This window comes from Rhineura floridana, chromosome 6 (assembly GCF_030035675.1).
Source record: "Rhineura floridana isolate rRhiFlo1 chromosome 6, rRhiFlo1.hap2, whole genome shotgun sequence".
Taxonomy (NCBI): domain Eukaryota; kingdom Metazoa; phylum Chordata; class Lepidosauria; order Squamata; family Rhineuridae; genus Rhineura; species Rhineura floridana.
The window spans coordinates 53,605,012-53,625,059 of NC_084485.1; the positions used below are offsets into that span (position 1 = coordinate 53,605,012).

Sequence of the window (20,048 nt, forward strand, 5' to 3'; positions counted from 1 at the left end):
GAACTCCCCTAGGGCAATCCGGAATCCAGTGGATTCCATTAGTCTCCAGGGGAGGACCATCTTAATCTGTCCACCACCCCTGCAGGGGAGGATCGGAGCTGTAAGTCTAAACTTCACCAAGACATGGTCTGACCATGACAATGGGGTGACATCCACTCCCCCTATCTGCAGACCACCCCTTCCTCCATCTGGAACAAAAACCAAATCGAGAGTGTGCCCTGCCCTATGTGTCGGGCCGGTGACAGCCCCATGGCCCTATTTGTCAAGTTATTCTAGTAAAGTAACAACTCTCATGCATAAGGAAAAGTCTATCAATGGCTAGTAGCCATGGTAAGCAACCTCCAGGTTTCAGAGGCAGTAAATTTCTTGGTCCCAGTCACTGGAGAGCAACAACAGGGCAGAACTATTGCCTTTATGTCCTGCTTGTGGTCCTCTCTTGTGGGTTTTCCAGAGGCTTCTGGTTGGCCACTATATTTATTTAATTATTTAATTTATATCCTGTCCTTTCTCCAAGAAGAGGCCAGGGCGACATACAAAAACACTAAAAGCACTTTAAAACATATAGGAATGATAGGAAACAGGATGCTGGACTAGGTAGGACTATAGTCTGATTTAGCAGGGCTTTTATTGTGTCTTTATGTACAGATAAATTATGAAATGTTAGTCATGTTAGTTTCTTACAGGGAAAAAAACTTTTGCGGATAGAGTCCACTTCATCAGATGAATGAAGGAGATAAAGATGAGATTTGTGCACATGCATATAGACAGATAGACAGACGGACGGACGGACAGATGGACGGACGGACAGACAGACAGACAGATAGATAGATAGATAGACAGATAGATTTTCTTTAATTTTTTTTTTAATATTGTATTTTAAAAATAGTTGTAGCCTACCCTGGGAACTCATGGTGAAGGGCGGATCAGAAATTATTATTAATAGGATAGTGATGCGGGGACGTTATCTATTTTCCAAGGTGAAATAAAATAGAAATACATTCAGAAACTACAGGTGCTACATATGAGTCAAACAATTTAACTTGAAATTCCATCCTCCAGGGTCAACAACTTCATAGATTCACCTCCCTCATCTCTGACCACCGGCCATGCTTACTGGACTGATGAGAACTGCAGTCCAAAACATCTGCAAAGCACGATGTTGGAGAAGGCTGCCATAGATGTAGGTCCAGGTACAATTCCAGGCTGGTGCTCACTTTATTTCCATGGCACTACATTTGCATGATGAGGGATAATTGCTGTCTATTTCAGTTACATTATTGAAATACTTATATCCCTCCTTTTGGTCCCCAGAGAAAACCCCAGCTAAGAACTTCCCAAAACTAGATGTCCAGTTAAAAAGTATGCCTGTAGGTTGAACACTAGTATCTAGGATGTACTGTATAAACTCATAGCAGAATAGGAACAGTAGTAACTGAAATAGTAAAAACAGAGGGTTATAAGACATAACACACACAAAAATGTAGTTTATAGTGTATATTGTGTTCTATTTATGTTGCTGAATAAAAAGCTTCTCAAAATTAGAATAATATAGACTTGGATGATTTGTCAAGTTAAAAAGAGCAAACATACGTGTCAAATAACTGCTCCTTCAATCATAATCTTATACCATGTAAAAATCAAAATTAGGCAAAGAGCAAATCAACATAATATTAGAGGAAATCAACATAAAGGGAAGTCAGGTGTGCTTGAAGAATCAGTGATCAGGTTTTTAGAACAGAGGCAAAACTCCTTATTCTATGCAAGTCTGCTTACTAGCCCTGAATGGCAGTGCTCACATTAACTCTAGTGAATCATAATGAATATCCAGCTGTAGTTATGAATGCTGGCTAACACAGCTCTTCTTTTTGGAGTTTCCAGTTCTGAATATTCCAAAACATAATGTAACAAAAATATTTAGGCAGACTCACAAACTCCATTGTCCTTTTCTATGTAAGTACATTTCCTGTGTCCTCATGAGTATAGCACACTCAAAACAAAAGTGCAGATTAAAATTCCTTTCGCCGCCTCTCTTGAAGATCAAGCTCTGATTTTAAACTGATCTTCAAACAGAACATTCCAGCTGTGCATGGATGAGTTCTGTCCTTGCCTCACTTATCATATGTGTACTGGGATGAAGGGCAGAAATACTGAACTCTCAGTTCCAAATGACTGCAGATAAACTCTAAACATACCTGTCCACTTGGCATTCTACTCCAACCCTGCAATAAGCTACTAAGAACCCCTGCCACATCTAGATTGTCAGGCACGATGAACTCTACAGGAACAAGAATAGGGAAATGCCATGTAAAATTGAGGTTTTAAATACCGATCACCTCTTAGTTCTAAACTTTTTGTTCGGTTCAGATTCTTTGCCTAGAACTGGACAACCACCCTTGTCTTTTTTTCAAAATATTATGTACATAAAAAGCATATAGATAGAGCCGATCCAGCTGACATAGTGTACTTGGAGTTTCAAAAACTTTCAACAAGGTATTTCACCAAAGACTCCTGAGTAAGCCTAGCAGTCAGGGAATAAGAGGGAAGATCCTCTTATGGATCAGGAACTGGTTATATAACAGGAAGCAGGTAGTAGGAATAAATTGACAGTTCTCCCAATGGACGGATGTAGAAAGTGGAGTCCCCCAAGGATCAGTATTGGGACCTATGCTTTTAAACTTGTTCATAAACAATCTAGAGTTAGAGGTGAGTAGTGAGATGGCCAAGTATGCTGATCACACTAAATTGGTCATGGTGGTTAAAACAAAGAGCTCACAAAGGATCTCTCCAAACTGAGTGAGTTAATTGGTGGTAAAATGGCAAATGCAGTTGAATGTAAACAAGCATAAACTGATGCATATAGGGGCAAAAAATCCTTAATTTGTCATATACACGAATGGGGTCTGAACTGGCAGTGACTGACCAGGAATGAGACCTTGGGGTTGTAGTGGATAGCTTAATAAAGATGTTGTCACAGTGTGTGGCAGCTGTGAAAAAGGCAAATTCCAGAGGAGATAGGTCCCATTCATACCTCTTGTCCCACTGACAAGCATTAATGATCAAATTCTCTTCTATATACATAATAAATCTCAGGGATGACAAGGAGAGCTGGCTTCTCCTGATTGGTTGGTCCCTTTCTTACCTGGCCAGCCTCCACCCTTAATCTCCAGAAACAAAACAAGTAAGTTCTCTAATGTTCTTTGTCTCTCCATTGAATGCCTTCTACAAATTGTCTTCGTTTGAACATCACCTCAGGATATTTTGTAAGTTACTAGTTCAGTTAGTGACTATATCTTTGCTTTCTTTTAAAGCAGCTTCTTATTTCTTCCATTATCTTACACTGATTTAAATACATTTGCTCTTTTAATTTGAATTCTGTGGAGTTGGTTACATTTTTGCCTACCCAGGACCTGGACTTCTCACATTGCCTAGCTAATTCACCTACACTAAGACCATACTAAGGAAAGGTGAAAGGAAAGTACAGACTGGGTTCCTGTCTGCCAGAAAAGATGAACCTCCACAACTCCAAACACCTCCTGGTCTGGGAGTAAGGAGGAGAAATGAGAAGGGAAGGCTACACAGGATATCTCTCATCTGGTTCTTCTGTAGAAAACAGGTGGGGTGTGTGCCTGCTTGTCATACAATAAGAACAATAAAGACAGTCAAAACAAACAACCCATAATAATTATAAATGCAAAGCAGTCAGAATTTCTACAATACAGTGTGCTTGGCACAACCGGGTCCAGAATGGATCCTAGTGTGCCATAAAACATTAGCTAGCTACCTTCTTATTTCCAAAATAATGTCTCTTTCTGTAACATTTAAGTCCCATTGATTTCACCATTTAAGTAGGTGCTTAGCTCTTTCCTACTGAAATTGAAAAGCATGTAGATTTTGCATTGAACAAGTCAATATTCATTGTTAAAATGAAAAAAGTAGTCAAAATGGAAGCCAAGTCTGGAAAATCACCATTAATTAGTTTTGCATGTGTGTTTAAAATTAGAATATAAAAGCAGAAATGGGCAGACCTGTCTTGCCATTACATATATTACATAAGCATTCCAGGTGTAGGAGTTTAAAATAAAACCCACATATTACCATCTTATTTTTTTTATTTGCTCCCTACCTGCTTACCCAAACCATAATTGCTGAGGATTGCTAGAGTTTGTATAATACATCCCTAATTTCAAAGGATTCTAACAGTGATACAGCATATTCACCACACCAAACCTTTTTCCCATCAATATTTTATGCAGCCTTTTTCTCTTTTGAGATGCGGATTTATCATCCATTCACAGCAACCTATTCCAAGCAAGCAAGAATGGTAAGTACTATGATGCTTCCTGCTTCTCCCTCATGTTTCCTTTCCCCCTTTTTTAACCTTCCCCAATAACCTTCTTATATATTCCCCATTTTTTCCCTTTTAATCCAGGCTGGTGTCTGTATAGCGCACCATTCCCCATCTTCACATCTTCCAGATGTTTTGGACCACAACTCCCATCAACCCCAAACAGATATAGTCCAAAACATTTTGAGGTCACCAGACTGAGGAAGGCTAACAAACATGCAGAGCTTGGAAAAGTTAATTTTTTTAACTACAACTCCCATTGGCCCAATCCAGTGGCCATGCTGGCTGGGGCTGATGGGAGTTGTAGTTTAAAAAAGTAACATTTCCAAGCTCTGCAAACATGCACATCTCCATCACACCAATGTGTCCTTGTAGCACATAAACCATCTGAAAAATGAAATGGACTGCCTTCAAGTCGATTCTGACTTATGGGCGACCCTATGAATAGGGTTTTCATGGTAAGTGGTATTCAGAGGGGGTTTACCATTGCCTCTCTCTGAGGCTAAGAGGCAGTGACTGGCCCAAGGTCACCCAGTGAGCTTCATGGCTGTGTGGGGATTTGAACCCTGGTCTCCTCGTAGTCCAACACCTTAACCACTACACAACACTGGCTCTCTGTAAACCATCTATTTACCTGCAAATGTAGTACTTAATGCAGGTGTTGGGAACCTTTGGCTCTTCAGATGTTGCTGAGCTACAACTCCCTTCAACCCTGGCCATTGGCTATGCTTGTTGTTATTGTTTGGCAACATCTGGAGGGTCAAAGGTTCCAACACCTGCTTTAATGCTTTCTACCATCACATCCCTTTTATTTGGAACATTAGCTCATTAACAACAGCCTGTGGAGTTTTTTTATAGCATGTTGTTCCTCTAATGGCACTTCCCACATGTCATGTACCTTCACCTTACGCTGAAGCTAAGGAGGTCTGGGTCCAGCCAGTGGTTAGATGGGAGCCCCCCCCAAAAAAACCACACATATTTTGCCTTGAGTTCTATAATGGAAGGAAGGTGGGACATAAGTGTACTATAATAACAATGAAATTGAGTCTTGTTGAATGTACCACTATTCTTTCCAGACTTCTGATCATCTTGGGCATGCATATTAATTCACCAGCTATTTGCTTACATAATTGTGTCCTTTCCTTCTGGTGGTTGGCCCAACACCTTATGCAGAGTTGTTGATGTGCACACAGCTGTTAAGCAGTCTTTCTCAAAATCATGAGTGCTTCATTTAATCATACAGAATCCCAAACCCACTTCTGTGTCTTAAGAAGACTGTAATTATTCAGGAGAAGAGATATAAACATGCTGTTGTATGAAACATAAATTGCCGTTGCACTATTTAACATTACACAGATTTGGAATTCTTTTATTTGTTTTCTTCTACATTCTGAGAAACCCTGTCTTAATATACTTCATGCAGACATTAAACATCTGCATGGCTGTCTAGCAGTGTCCATAAATCAAGAAACATGTATTCCTTATTTGCTCAGATTCATTGAGATGAGGGCATATGTACCATACATTATGACAATATCAGCAGGTATATAGTGATAAAATTATCTAGTCACGTCATTATCTTCTGGTAAGCCTGGTTCTGGCTAAGAGGAAGGAAGCTGAATGGTAGAAAAGCAAGAACAGAATACATGCAAATGAGACTCAAACTCATAATTATATTCTGAGAATCTGCTTCGGTCATACTTAAGTTTTGAGTGAGCGTCACTCCAGAATTAAAAATGGGATTATGCTCTCCTCCTCCAATCTGTTTAAATTACCTGTTTCAGTCTTGCTAGAGTTAAATGATACAGTACTCATCTCACAACACTTCCCTCTGCTGGATGGAATTAGACATGTTAAATCACATATACATTTGAATTTAGGATCACAAACTGAGTCCTCTCTGTTTTAAAGCAAGAGGGTCCAAGTTATGCTGTGTTTCTCATCAGGACTCTCTTGTTATTTGCTTTTTCTGTTTACATATCTAGTATACATTTAGCTGTGACCTGTTGCCATTTCTTTTCTTTTTTAAAAAAAACCATAGCACATTGGAAATATGCTTTTATTTTCAGTATAGTTGCCATAAAATATTGTAAAATGGAATATTTTGCAACTGTGTCCTGTGAAAGAAGAGCCAGCTTAATGTTTGTATTAAACATTATATGGAATAATTGGCACAGAAAATTATCATGTGCTTGACGTTCCTTGCAGCTGTGATACTACCTGGTTTTGACTTCTCATGTGGTTCAGACTAATTGCATGAGAACTATACAGGCCAACATTACATCTCCAGTACTGGCGATGGCACTTATAATGAATTCCTCTGAGAAGTCAGTTCTAGACATAACGATATGAAGCCCCAGCCACATAGAAGTGATTTTCTGTAGCAAGCACATCACTGCAGGTATGCAGGGACAACCATTATGTTCTATGGAAGTGTAAAGTGGGCAGCAGTCTCTGCATAAGATTGGTTGATAGTATCAGGCCTGCATTCCTTTTGGATACCTTATCCACCTTTGTTGCTGGCAGAGAAATCAAACAAATATGGCCTGTAAAATGTGTTTCAGCATTCAGTCTGAAGGCATGATTTATTGCTTTGTTATTGATAAATTATGCAATTTGCTATTGCTATAGTACCAAGTATGTGTTGGTATCATGGAAATTAATTGGTTTATTGTGGCATAAGCTCTGCTTGCTCTGATGCATGAAGCAGATTGAATTTCTTACTATTTTGGAAGTTGTACGTAAATACCTAAGGAGAACCCTTCCAGATCCGACCAAAGGTCCATTTAGTCTGGCATACTTTTCAGAACTTTAGAATTTGCCATCGTATATCTTGTGTATGGCTAGTTAACTATGATTAGCAATTTCTGAATAATAAATTGGCTATTCATTCACTTACTAATACAACATTCCCAGTTGTCTTTGAGCAAACTTCTTACTGTTGCTATTGGCTGGTGTTGGCTGCTCAGTATGGCATTCCTACATTCCAAAAGTGACAAAGTTTCAGTTTGCAATTTGGCCTGTTGCATCTTTTTTTGTGTGGGGGGGAGAGATGGTGACGAAGGATTCAACATCAGTATCCTCAGTTTTCCCTCAGTAAATTTACTGCATATTTCAGAATCTTTCGCGCTTACTTACTAGCTTATTCTGACACTCATTATTTATGAATGCTCTTTACAAAACTAATGCACTGCTCCTTAATTAAGGACCCTTAACTATTAGCTCTTCCACATAAATTGGGATGGTTCTTGTTTACAGGGTACGTATTTTATAATAGACGGTCACTCGTCTCACTAGAGGCCATCAACAGGGGCTGTTTCAGTGAATGTTAGGAGGGGGCACTAAAACTAAAAGTTGCCCAGTTAAATATGGCGCGAATTTGGATATTCATCCAAGTTCATGAGTGAAGGGCGCTTAGAATGTAACTATCCGACTTTTGCTTTCGCCTCTCATATGTGCGGAGTGGTGTGGGTGGTTCTGGAGGTCTTCGTGGGCGCTACGTCCAACCTCCTCCTATCAGAAGTCGGGAAGGCCCCCTGAGGCAGTTGCCTGTATTTCTCTTAATCCCCCCGCGTGAGCCAGGAGTCGGCACGTGCCTGCGAATCCCTATCCCGAGCGAAGCAAGGCGGGCGAGCGGGACGGCGGGAAAGCTGCGGGCAGCCTCAAACCCGCGTGCGATCCTTCCGAGTCAGTCAGCACCTTCAGGGGACTTTCCCGAAGTATCTGGGCTGCTTGGTGCGAGCCTGTAAAGCTCCCCGGGCGTGTGTTTTATGGCGCTAGGACCCAGGCGGAGCGCGACCGGAGCAAGTCCCTCTCGTGAGTCAGTGCCGCCGCCGCCGCCGCAGCAGCAGCTCCATCGGAGATGAGCGAGACGCTGTGAATGAGGCTGCGGCGCGCGTGTGAAGTGAATGGCTCGCGTGCGTTGGGAAAGTGGCCACGGAGCAAGGCGCTTTAGGATTCCCTGCAGCCTGGGCAACGGCGCCTATAGCAGCAGCTCCTAGGGGGCCTCTTTCCACCTGCCCGCGGCTGCAGCGCTGAGGTGAGTGAGCTAAGCTTTGGCCAATGGACGTAGGGAGGGGGACAGGCGAGTGGGAGAGGTTTGACTGCCAAGGGGCTGGTTGGTTGCCCTGGCATGGAGCAGCTTGCCATAAGGGACGGGATCCACTCAGCAAACTCCCAAGCTCAGAAGCCCGTTCCTTTTGCTGTCACTCGAAATTGCACGCACCACCTTTGGGTGTTAGGTCCATGTTGTGTGGGAACAGAAAAGCCAGCCGCTGTAACATCCTCAGGGGAACGTCTGAACGTATTTCTCTGGATAGCAGCCCCGTGCTAAAGTCTGTGGTTAAAGAGTGCATTGGTCATTTCTCAAACAAATAGACACAGAGAAGTGTGTATATGGCATTCTCGTGTAAATCCGATTGTTGCTTTCTCGCACTTCTTTACACCTTTTTAAAAAAATCACTAGACACTTGTAGGGTTGCATTTCTGCAGCCAGTTTCCCCACAAGCTACAAACTCCCTGCTGTTTGCCTCGCAGGGACAGGACGGAAACTGACGGTGCTCACTGATTTATGTTTGGTGATTAAGCTGTATTTTTCGAAGGGAAACGCCAGATAGGAGGGAAAGAGGTGGGACACTTTATGAATCTGTTTCTTCCTCCACTTAACTTTTAAGCAATGTCTTCTCTGATCAGGAACTTGTAAGAAATAAATGAATGAATACAGAAATAAGAATGTGCCTTCTTGTGAGGCTGTTTTTGTTTTGTTTGTTTTTTCAAATTGTCGCAAGCTTGGAAGTTTGCAGGCAGTGTATTAGTGTAAATCCTTTGTGGTATAAGCTAGAGCTAGGTGCGGGGTTTCGCCTGTTAAGTATGATGTAGCCTCGCACCTTAGCCTAACAAAACGTATAGCAGAACTTTTGAGATTGTGGTTGTTAAGTTGCAATAAGAGATTCTGTCCAGCACTCTTCCTGTTAGGCTCACTTTCTCTGATAACTTAAAGGCACCTGGTTCCAGTGATGTTCTCAGTGTTCAGTTGTTTGATTAATATTTCATAATTAAGTAACTCAGCTGTGGTGACAGATCAGTGGCATCATATGGAGTTATACTGTACTGTTATAAAATGAGAAACATGTCATTATGGGCCATGGGGTTGGGGGTTTCTGTTTCACCTCCATGACAAAAAAAAAAGACAATAATGACCAAAGGCCAAATCAGTTGGATGAGTCACGTGATGAGCCAAAGGGGATCAGGACCTTAGCATCAAGTGTCTGAATCATTGCTTAACGATCTCAGAAGCATCCGGAGACATTGTTCAGTGAAATTGGGATAATGATAATTCAGCAACTTGAGAAATGCAGGGAACTCGCCCTTAAGGGATGAAATCTGTTTTCACAAGACGCAGGGAGAGGAAGTCATGATGTCTCTATTGCTCATTACTTTCTCCTAGCATTAGATAAGTACAACTTTGCTGAACAGCATCCTTGGTTTTCTTTTTTGAGTTGTCAGTTTCATTTAAAGGATGTGCAGAGAGCTCAAAGATTTTGCTTTGTCCCATAGAAGTTATTATATGCCTGTGTCAGTCCTAACTTTAAGAATCATTTTTCCCTATTTGCTTTAAACTGTCAGAGCTTAGATTCAGAAAACCTAACATGTTTCTGAATGGAAAGTGCTTATGCTTTACAGAACATGTAGGGACAAATTCATCAGGTATAGATAGATATGATGTCTATGGCTGTGATGTTGATAGGATAAACCCACTTGTTGATACAGATTTGTTTTGGTTTTGTACACTTTAAAATTCTTTGTCAATTGCATGGATTTCAAAAGAAATAATGTTTGTTTCAAGATTCATGTACTGATCCCTATAGTCCAGATGAAATACAACATGCATGGAAATAATACAAGATGTGTTCTGTCACATTATTGTCACCCCACTCTTTGCTGATATAGCTCTCCAAGACCATCCATTTAAAGTTTTTCAGGGTGTTTTTTTTTTAAGAATGCCCTTGTCTATCATGTCATTTAAAGCAATGGTGACCTCTGCTGGCAATTCCTATCTAACAAATACATGCTGAGCATAGACTTCTGATAAATATAAATTGTTCCTGATTGATGTTTTATTGATGTTCACTAAAGTAGGTTAGCAAATAAAACCACAAAGGCTTAAGCGCACTTACATAGAATTGAATTGGCATTAATGGGGTTTGCTTCTGAGTAAACATACACAGGATCAAACTGTTTTTTAAAAAGCCCTACACTACCACATTTCTACATGTGTTCTTCAGTTGTGTATTGAGTTGTGAGCCAGATCACATATAGACCCATTTTTACTTTACTTTCTCTGCCAGAAACCTTTGTGAGTCTGTCTTTGAGGTGAAAAAGTAATGTAAATAGTAAGACAAAATTGCAGGGGGAAGACTGTTCCACATGAATATCTGGCATTTCAGATGGAAATAGTTGCCGTTGTTATTGGTAAAACATTAAACGATTCATGGTCTGGAATTAATTCACCTATAGAAGCAAGGAGGAGGTTCTCTGCCTTTTGTCCTTTTTTTCTCTTGGCTTTTGTATGATTATAAGGAGACAAAAGGGATAGATATGCAGGTAGATTAGGAAGAACTTACTTCTGTGTATTCATGCAGCTGATTTGAAATTAATGATGCTTGCTTAATTTAACCCTGCATTGGTCTTCTAGCCTACAGAGCAAGAGGAACTTCAGTGGAAATAGTAGACCACCCATAAGATTGCAAATGATGGTCTGTGGAAATAATAGATGGGTCAAATTACAAAAAAAAAATTAACTATAGCAATGAACTAGAGAACATGGGGGGAAATGGGGGAGGGATCTGTACATCAAAGTTAGGGGGGTTTTTTCTAGCAAGGAGAGAATTCGCATAGCTCATGGCTCAGAATCTGAGATCTGGACTTGATAAAAGCTACTGTGCTTGGAACATCAGACTCTAGATAACAGTAACCTCTAAATAGTGTCACAAAAATATTTTGCTAAGAAAATAACTTGGAGACCTTGTTCAAATGGCATTGTCCCTGATACTGAAGTGTTAAACTAGAAGTAATGGATAAAGTAGAGGGATGTAAATGATTGTAAGAGTACCTAAAATCTTTCCTTATCTATTTTATCCTGTTCAATCTTATTCAGACTTTTTTGTATAAAGTGACAAATAAATGTAATAAATAATAATAATAAAGATGTTTCAACTGGTTCAGGCTTCTTGTGCAATGGTCACTCATTTAGATTGCTCCATTTGCTCTAATTACACTGCTCCCATCTTCCATTTGGAATCAGCATAGGGGTCAACATGCAGCCCCTGTGAGGCAAAAAGGGGGGGAAGCATAATGATTGAAAAACAGAAAATATCAATAACACCCATGACAAAATACCAATAAAATCAATGACAATCTTTAAACTGCAGTCTTGTATAAATCTCCTTGGAACAAAGTCCCATTTAGTTCAATGGAAATATATAATATTGCAGTTTGAGAAAGTAAAAAGGCAGTAGCTGTATAGAATGATAATCTGCAAAACTCGTTAAAATGAAACATTCTTCATCACCCATTTAAAACATGAAGTAAACTTCCCTTGGGAGACTGTTCCAGATCTTGATTGCTGAGCGAAGAGACACTCTTGGATACCCACCCACCACATCTCTGCTGGAAGGGGGGAACCCAGAACAAGGCCTTGGAAGTGAACTAACATTCTCAGCATGTGGAAGGAGGTGATTCTTGAGCTATACTGGTCCTAGGCCATTTAAAGTTTCAGAGGTCAAAACCAGCAGCTTGAATTAAGCCTGGAAACAGTGGGTTGTATTCAACTAAGTTATACTCAGAGTAGACCCATTGAAATTAATGAACCCATATCTGTTAACTTCAATGGGTTTACTCTGAGTAGGGCTAGTATTGAATACCAACCAGTGAAGCTGGTACAAGATTGGTGTAATATGAGCCAATTGACTGGTTCCAGTCTGAACTTCTGATTGCTGAAATTTGCACCAACTGAAGCGTCCAGACTGTCTTTAAGTACAGCCCCACATGGAACACATTACAGTAGACTAATCTGGAGGTGGCTAGAATGTGAATGACTGACAGGAGGTCTGGTTAAAAAAAAGAGATGGTATATAAGATTAAGTTGGTAGGAGTTATTCCCTGCAAACAGTCCTACCTGGCCATCCATTAAATGCTCTAAGATACTGAATGACCACAACATTTCTATAACTGTTGTTAAAATCACCTAGCCTAAATTTGTTCATTCTTCTAGTTTCTAAAATGTATTCACACACTTTTTTTATTTTGGTTGGAGCTTCAACTGGAAAGTATTAACATCACATCCAGGAGATCCAGCAATACTTCCAGACATTTTTTAGGAGAATTAGTGTGGGTTGTTGCTGTAAAGTTCTTCTGTCTCCTGGACCAAAATGGTTGGGCAGGAATCTTTTACAATGGCAATATTCCCCTTGCTTAATGCAGGCAAACTGGTATTGCTTTCTTCTCACCATGAGTAAAAGAACAGAGAGGAAAGTCAATAGCTCATTGCCCACAGAAGTAACAGTAAACAGCATAGGAGTGAATATTTTACTTCTATTTTCAGAGTACCAGTTTTTATGTCTCTTGCTGATTAATTAATTGCATTTATTAACTATATTTATATATAAAGGCACCCAATAACATTGTTCTCTGAGTGGCTCAAACATAAAAGGGGCACTATCAATTAGGTGTTTCCAGAATTTTACTCAAACAGAATTTTATATTGGTACATCATTTATTTGTCTCTATCACACTAATTCTGAAGTCACCTTTTTCCAACCTCTTCGTCATTCTATTGTGTTTAATGCGAGTCCTGGCTACTGCTGAGACCTGGGCATCTAGGCTCCGGGCTGAGTCCAGGAATACACCCAAATAGAAAACATGTGTCTTCAGGGGGATTGTAAACCTATCCACAGATTGAATCCCTATACCCTAATCTGCCTTTCGACTGACCAGGAGCACTTCTGCCTTGTCTGGATTAAGCTTCAATTTGTTTGCCCTCATCTGATTCGTTACTGACAGCAGACACTGGTTTAGAACTGAAACAGCTTCCTTGGATTTAGATGGAAATGAGAAATAGAGTTGGGTGTCATTAGCACTCTGGACAACATCTCCTAGAGGTTTCATATATATGTTAAATAGCATAGGGGACAGAACTCTGAGGGATTCCACAATCCAATGGCCAAGAAGTTGAACAGGAATCCCCCAGCACCACCTTCCGGGCTTGCCCCACCAGAAAGGAATTGAGACATGGTGAAACAGTGCCTCCAGGTCCCATCCCAGTGAGGTGACCCAGAAGGATACTATGGTCGATGGTACTGAAAGCCACTGAGAGGTCCAGCAGAACCAACAGGGACGTACTCCCCCTGTCCAGTTCCCGGCGTAGGTCATCCACCAAGGCGACCAATGCTGTCTCTGCCCCAAAACCAACCCTGAAGCCAGATTGAAATGGATCTAGATCAGTGGTTCCCAAACTTTTCCCCCCTACAGACACTTCAAAATTGCTCATGGTCTTGGTGGACCATTGAATTATTGTGCTATGTTAGGTGTTGTATGATTTTTAATTGTATTCATATTGCTTCTTTTATTTCTTATATTTTATAGTATTACAATTTGCATTCCATAGAATTCATCTTGGAATACAATAACATACAATATAAGAAATCAAAGATGCAATTTAATATGGATGGAGCTATGTCAGGAGATAGGAGAGTGTGTCTCTTTAATCCTCCTTGAGCTTTTGATACCATCAACCATGGTATTCTTCTGGAGCAGCTGTCCAAATTGGGGTGGATAATACTGCTCTGCAATGGTTCCAGTCCTACTTGGATGGTTGCTCTCAGAGGGTGATGCTTGGGGGGTATCATTCAGCTCCGAAGAACCTTCAGCCTTGGCTTCCGTAGGGTTCTATTTTCTCTCCCATGCTATTTAGCATCTACATGAAACTGCTAAATGGGATCATCCAGAGATTTGGAGTAAGTTGTCAGCAATATGGTGATGACACACAACTCTGTCTCTCCTTTACATCTCCAGGTGTGGCAGTAGATGTACTAGACCAATATCTTGCCTTGGTAATGGACTGAATGAGAGTCAATAAAATGAAGCTGAATCCAGACAAGACTGAGGCACTGTTAGTGGGTGGTTCCCTAGACCAGATGGAGGGGTAGTGGCCTTCTCTTGGTGGGAAGAAGTCCCTCTGAAGGAACAAGTACGTAGCTTGGGAGTACTTCTGGATCCACTACTGTCGCTTGAGGCTCAAGTGGCCTCAGTGGTGAGGATGGCCTTCTATCAGCTTTGGTTGGTGACCCAGCTGCAACCCTGTCTGGACAGGGATAGCCTGACTTCTGTTGTTGATTCTCTGGTAACCACTAAGTTAGATTACTGCAAAGCATTATACGTGGGGCTGCCTTTGAAGACAGTTTGGAAACCAGCTGGTGCAGAATTCAGCAGCCATACTGCTCACTGGGATAAGCCGGTTTGAACACATAACACCAATTCTGGCACAACTGCACTGGCTACCAAGTAATTTCTGGGCTCAATTCAAAGTGCTGGTTTTGATCTATAAAGCCTTATATGGCTCAGGATGGCAATATATCAAGGACTACCTCTCCGTATATGTACCAACCCGGACCCTGCGCTTGGCATCAGAGGTCCTTCTTCGTGTGCCCCTCCAAAGGAGATGCAGAGAGTTTCAACGTGAGAACAAACCTTCTCAGTCATGGTCCCCCATTTGTGGAATGCTCTTCCCAAGAAGGTGCGCCTGATGTTATCTTTAAGCACCATGCAAAAACATTTCTCCCAAGCATTTGGTTCTTAACTTTTGAAAGGTTTTTGGAGGACTTCTGTTATGTAGCCGTCCTAAGAAGGCTTGATCCACCACCTTGTGTACTTGTTTTGTTCTTTAATTTTTAATATATTTTATTAACTGTAAGTCGCTTTTCTGAGTGCATATATATGCAGAAAAGCAACGAACAAATGGGAGGGAAGGAAGGAAGAAGGGAGACTGGCAAGTAATTATCCAATACAGTGGGATTCAGGGAACACTTTTCAATAGGGGACTTACAATTGCCTCCTTTAGACATGTTTGACCCTGCTTTGCTGTAAAGAGGCATTAATCACTCCCTTTATCCACTTGGCCAGTTCCCCCCCCCCAGCCTTTTTAAGGAGCCAGGAGAGGCTAGGATCTAACACATGTGTGATGGTCCTCACCTCTCAAAGGATCCTGTCCACATCCTCAGGCTGTACAAATTGGAAAGTATCCATTAACAATGGACAAGCAGGGGCAAACTTGCATCCACTAGGCTTGTATCAACTACAGCATCCAAGTGAGAACTCATCCCAGAGATTTTTACTGCAAAGTGCCGGGCAAATTGTTTACAGTGGGTGATAAATCCACTCATTTATCACAAAGAGGTAATCAGTTTTTGTTTTCCATCTCTAACTCCTATAAGATGTATTAATTTTGTTAGTACCATCATGTTCTCATATTTTTATGAAACCAACAAATTTGCACTTTATAAAAAAAACTAATTCATTAGTAAAATCTTTCACTTGTAGATTGTGCAATTTTATCACTAGAGGATAAGTAAAATCTGTATTTGTTATGTCTCAGGATTAGCTAGAGAAGATTAATTTCCTTTCCTCCAAAGAGCGAAGTGAAAGGCACAGAATGGGTGTTGATTGTGTGTATTTAATTGTAAACAAAGATGAATTATATAGAGACACAATTTATAGCTTTTAAATGAGAAAAGGGATTTAAAAACCTGGAATTATTTACTTGTATTAAGCAAAATCAAGAGGTATTGTAAGAAGTAAAAGGTCTAAACGTGTATGAAATGCACTAAAATTTAATCTCTATAGTACTACAATGAGGACACTTTCTATATAACTAAAAAGGTAACAGTGGATTATCTCAAAGTGAACTTGAAAAACATTTCATTTTCACATTATGTACAGAACAGTATTTGCAACACAGTTGTAAACATGTTTGCTCAGAAGTGCCACTAAGTTGAATGGGGCTTTCTTCTTGGTAAGTGTAGTTAGGATACTGTTGCATACCACCCCAATCTCCAAGCGGTGAGAGATCTCCAGGGATCCCTGTGCTTACCCAGGTTTTGGTTTCCTTGGAAAGAAGGTTAGTGGAGACTATGGTGTCTTTATGAAATATTTTTTGTTTGTTTATCTACACACATTCCAACCTGAGTTTAAGATGGAGGGATTCAAAGCATCAGCGGTCCAATAGATCTTGCTTTTCTATCAGGATTACAGAGGCATCCTAAAGCCATGGTGCAGGGAGCCAGCCTTTCTGTGTGTCTCTAGTTCCCAACCTTTCCTCAGACTCCACTTAAAACACAAGCCTCTCCTAGGCCCCAGGAAGGGAGGGGGCTCTCCTGGAGAGTTTCAACAACAATAGGATCTCCCTGGCCCATTCCCCAGTTAATGGACACATTAACTCACTTGGCCACTCTATTAGGTTAAGAAAAGAGACTCATCTGACCAGCGGAGCAGGTTTCTCACCTCCAGGTGCAGGGTTCCAAATCACAGGCTGAAAGGGGGCTCATAGAAATCATCTATCTCAGCCTCCAAACCCATAGCAATACTTTATGTAATCATCCACAGCACACTTACTAGCACAAATATGTTTAGGATATTGATACAATGGAAATGAGCCTCTGTGGCCGAGACATATGTTTTGCCTTTGCACCTACCCATTCATTACAGAAAATTACAAATGAAATTAATTTAAAGGCAAGTAATATTAATATAATAGCTCAATTTTCTTGTTTATTACAATCTTTGGTTTATGTTTCATACTAAGATTTTAAAAAGATTTGTGTGTGGTTAGAGCTATAGTAGAACTGAAGTATGTACTGGACAGCTCAGAACGCATTGGCTCAGGAGTTTGTAGCTCCTATGAGTTGCCTAAAATATGGAGCAAAGCAGTATGCCTCATGCATGCAATATGTAACTTCTGTGCTTTTAAAATGATATCAAGCTTCAGCTGAATCAGTAAAGCTACATCATAATGACTAGAAGGAAAATTTTACATTACAGTCCATGGGACCAATATTGTCCTCTGCAGCATAAGAGAACACAACTTTGCTCTCTTCTGTATGGCAGTCCTTCAGGTATTTGAACAGTGCTATCATGTCTCCCCTCAGCCTTGTATCCTCCAGGTTAAATCTACCCAGGTCCCTCAAACATTCCTCATACTGTTGGTCATCTTTGTTGCCCTCCCCTGAACCCATCCCAATTTGTCTACATCCATCATAAAGTGTGTGTCTCAGAAATGGAGGAAGATTTGTATATATTCCATTTATGATCTTCCTTGGATTGTAACTTTTTGAGTTTTAGATAGGTCTTTCAAAATTAAGATATAAATGTCTTTTTAAACTGGGGATGGTGAAACAGTGGCCTGCAGTCCATATGACTTACAGCACCATACTAATCATGACTATTCAGAAGATGGAGATTTTTTTGGCAGTTTATTGCAGTTTAGATACCATTTATCAATGAGTGCTAAATGGCAATATTTTCAATTACAACACGTGTTGGTGCCTATTTATGGTCTGTCTACTTTGAGTGGAACATTGCTGGAAAGAATAATTGCATCATTTCAAAAAGCCAAACCCATAAGTATTGTTTGCAAATGTTTATTGGAAGCTTGTAAAGTACAGGAATTTAGGAAATAATGGAACAGGGAATTAGAATGTGCTATACAACCTAAGCAATGGGAAATTGCATTGCATTATGCATGGTTCCTTAGGTTTAAAACTGAGATTGAGTCAGCAAAAATTTATATTTTGGTTATATTGGACTCCACAACATTTCTATAGGAAGATATTATCTAATTCAGATGCTGGAGATGCAATGCTGGAAATGCCTAGCCGAGGCATATGATGTAGGTTCTCCAGTGTTATTCCTTTTTGGTCTAAAGGTGCTGTCCAAATCAACTTTGTATTGGTGAAATCCTTGATATTTGTGGATGTTCATGTGCTTTTAAATTATATTCCTGCAGCATGGAGAGTAATGGCAGGAAAATAAAATGGATTTTATGAGCCCTTATTGTTGCTAAGAGACTTATACTTTGAGCCTAGAAGGATAAACAACATTTAGTACACAATGGTCTGAAGACCTTAACACCCATGCTATATGAATGTGCTTTTTATGAACACTAACATTGCTTGGTTGCTTATTTGGCACTTTTGGATGGCATATCGATCTGTATGTGTAAACTAAGATGGTTGTATTGAAGTTTAGTTGTACTATTAATGTGAGCTGATGGGTTTCTCCCCCTTTCCCCTCCCTTTTCCCCCCTTTCTCTTTTTTCCTGTTTTTTCCCTTCCTTGTTTTCTTTCCTTAATAAATTTTCATTTAAAAAACAATTAAAATGACTACTCAGAGGTAAGTCCAATTACCACAGGTAGGAGGGGTTAGGAGTGCAGTCCAAGCCACTTCCCATGGTCCCACATACACTCAGACTCAATTTACTGGCTACAGCAAAATCAGTGGCAGTAACAGTGTTGAAACAGGCACCTCTCTTCTCTTCCATTTTGCTACCATTGCTGGCAAGCTGGAGCACGCTAGAAACAAGAATGGGTCTCTGATGGTTCCCAAGCCCTCTCTGGGAACATTGGAGCAAATTGCAGTGCTCCTTCCTGTTTCCAAAGCACTCCAGTCTACTAGCAATGGTGGTGTGAAAAGGAAAGAAGAGAGGAGCCTTGTTCAGCATCAGCACTGCTGTTCCCTGTTTCACCAATGGTAAGGCTAGCAGAGGAGTTCGAGCTAGAGGACTGGATGGTGCAGAGATATATCTTTCTCCTGACTGCAATTCTGGGCTAGGATTAGAGTTTCCTCTCTTTGTCCAGCCCAGCACCACAATGGTAACAAGCGTGGAGAGAGCAATCTTCCTCCCTCTGCCCTGCCCAGCACTGTGGTGGGGAGAAAAATCCCTCTGCTCCTGTAGTGATCTACATGGACCAGCAAAGGGAGGGGGAGAGGGTTGTGTCTCTGTGTCTTCCTGTCTGTGTATGTCTTTCAGGCTTTGATCCTTGGTCTGAAAAAGGTTAGTTCTTAACTTTTTTTTATGGTAAGCATAAGTGTTTAATTCTTATTTATTTATTACATTTCTACCCCGCCTTTCTTTTCATGATAGAAACCCAAGGCGGCTTACATATGGTTTCCAGGTGGTCTCCCATACAGGCACTGACCAGACCTGACCCTGCTTAGCTTCAGCAGGGAGTTGGCCTTATGTGCCTTCAGACCATAGCCTGGGACCTTCTTAAGGCTTTGCAGCAAATCATAAGATAACTGAGATGATAGTGACTGTAACATCTCAATAACTAAGGAAGATGTAATACATATGTTGCTATAATGCTGTGATCTTCAGTGTTTGTGCTTGGGATTCATTTTGTAATTCTAGTTCTGATCCAGTATTAATGTTTGCTTTAGAAAAGAATCCTCTATTATTATAATCTTTCCCACAAATCTGGGTTGGTTTGTAACATAGAAAAGGAGATTAATACAGGGCAGGCTCTGCTCCCATACCCTTCTGGAGCCGGTATTTTTATATATTAGGTAAAGAATGATGTTGGCTCCCAGGAATTTTAAATATATAAACTGTCATGGACAGGATATCTAAACATTTGAAGCTGAAACATTGTGA

General features: G+C 40.5%; 1 protein-coding gene across 2 annotated transcripts in view; it reads left to right on the forward strand.

Moving 5' to 3' along the window:
• The first annotated feature begins 3,204 nt into the window (after positions 1-3,204).
• The window catches only part of NGF (nerve growth factor), a 101,935-nt gene continuing 85,091 nt past the window's right edge, over positions 3,205-20,048 (forward strand). The window contains exons 1-2 of one of the 2 annotated variants that reach the window (XM_061631895.1): positions 3,205-3,260; positions 4,254-4,321. In XM_061631895.1, coding sequence (XP_061487879.1) covers positions 4,271-4,321 — 51 coding nt within the window. In that variant the 5' untranslated portion in view covers positions 3,205-3,260; positions 4,254-4,270. Of the gene's footprint in view, positions 3,261-4,253; positions 4,322-7,979; positions 8,385-20,048 lie in introns of those variants that run through there. The other variant, XM_061631897.1, reaches the window with a different exon arrangement.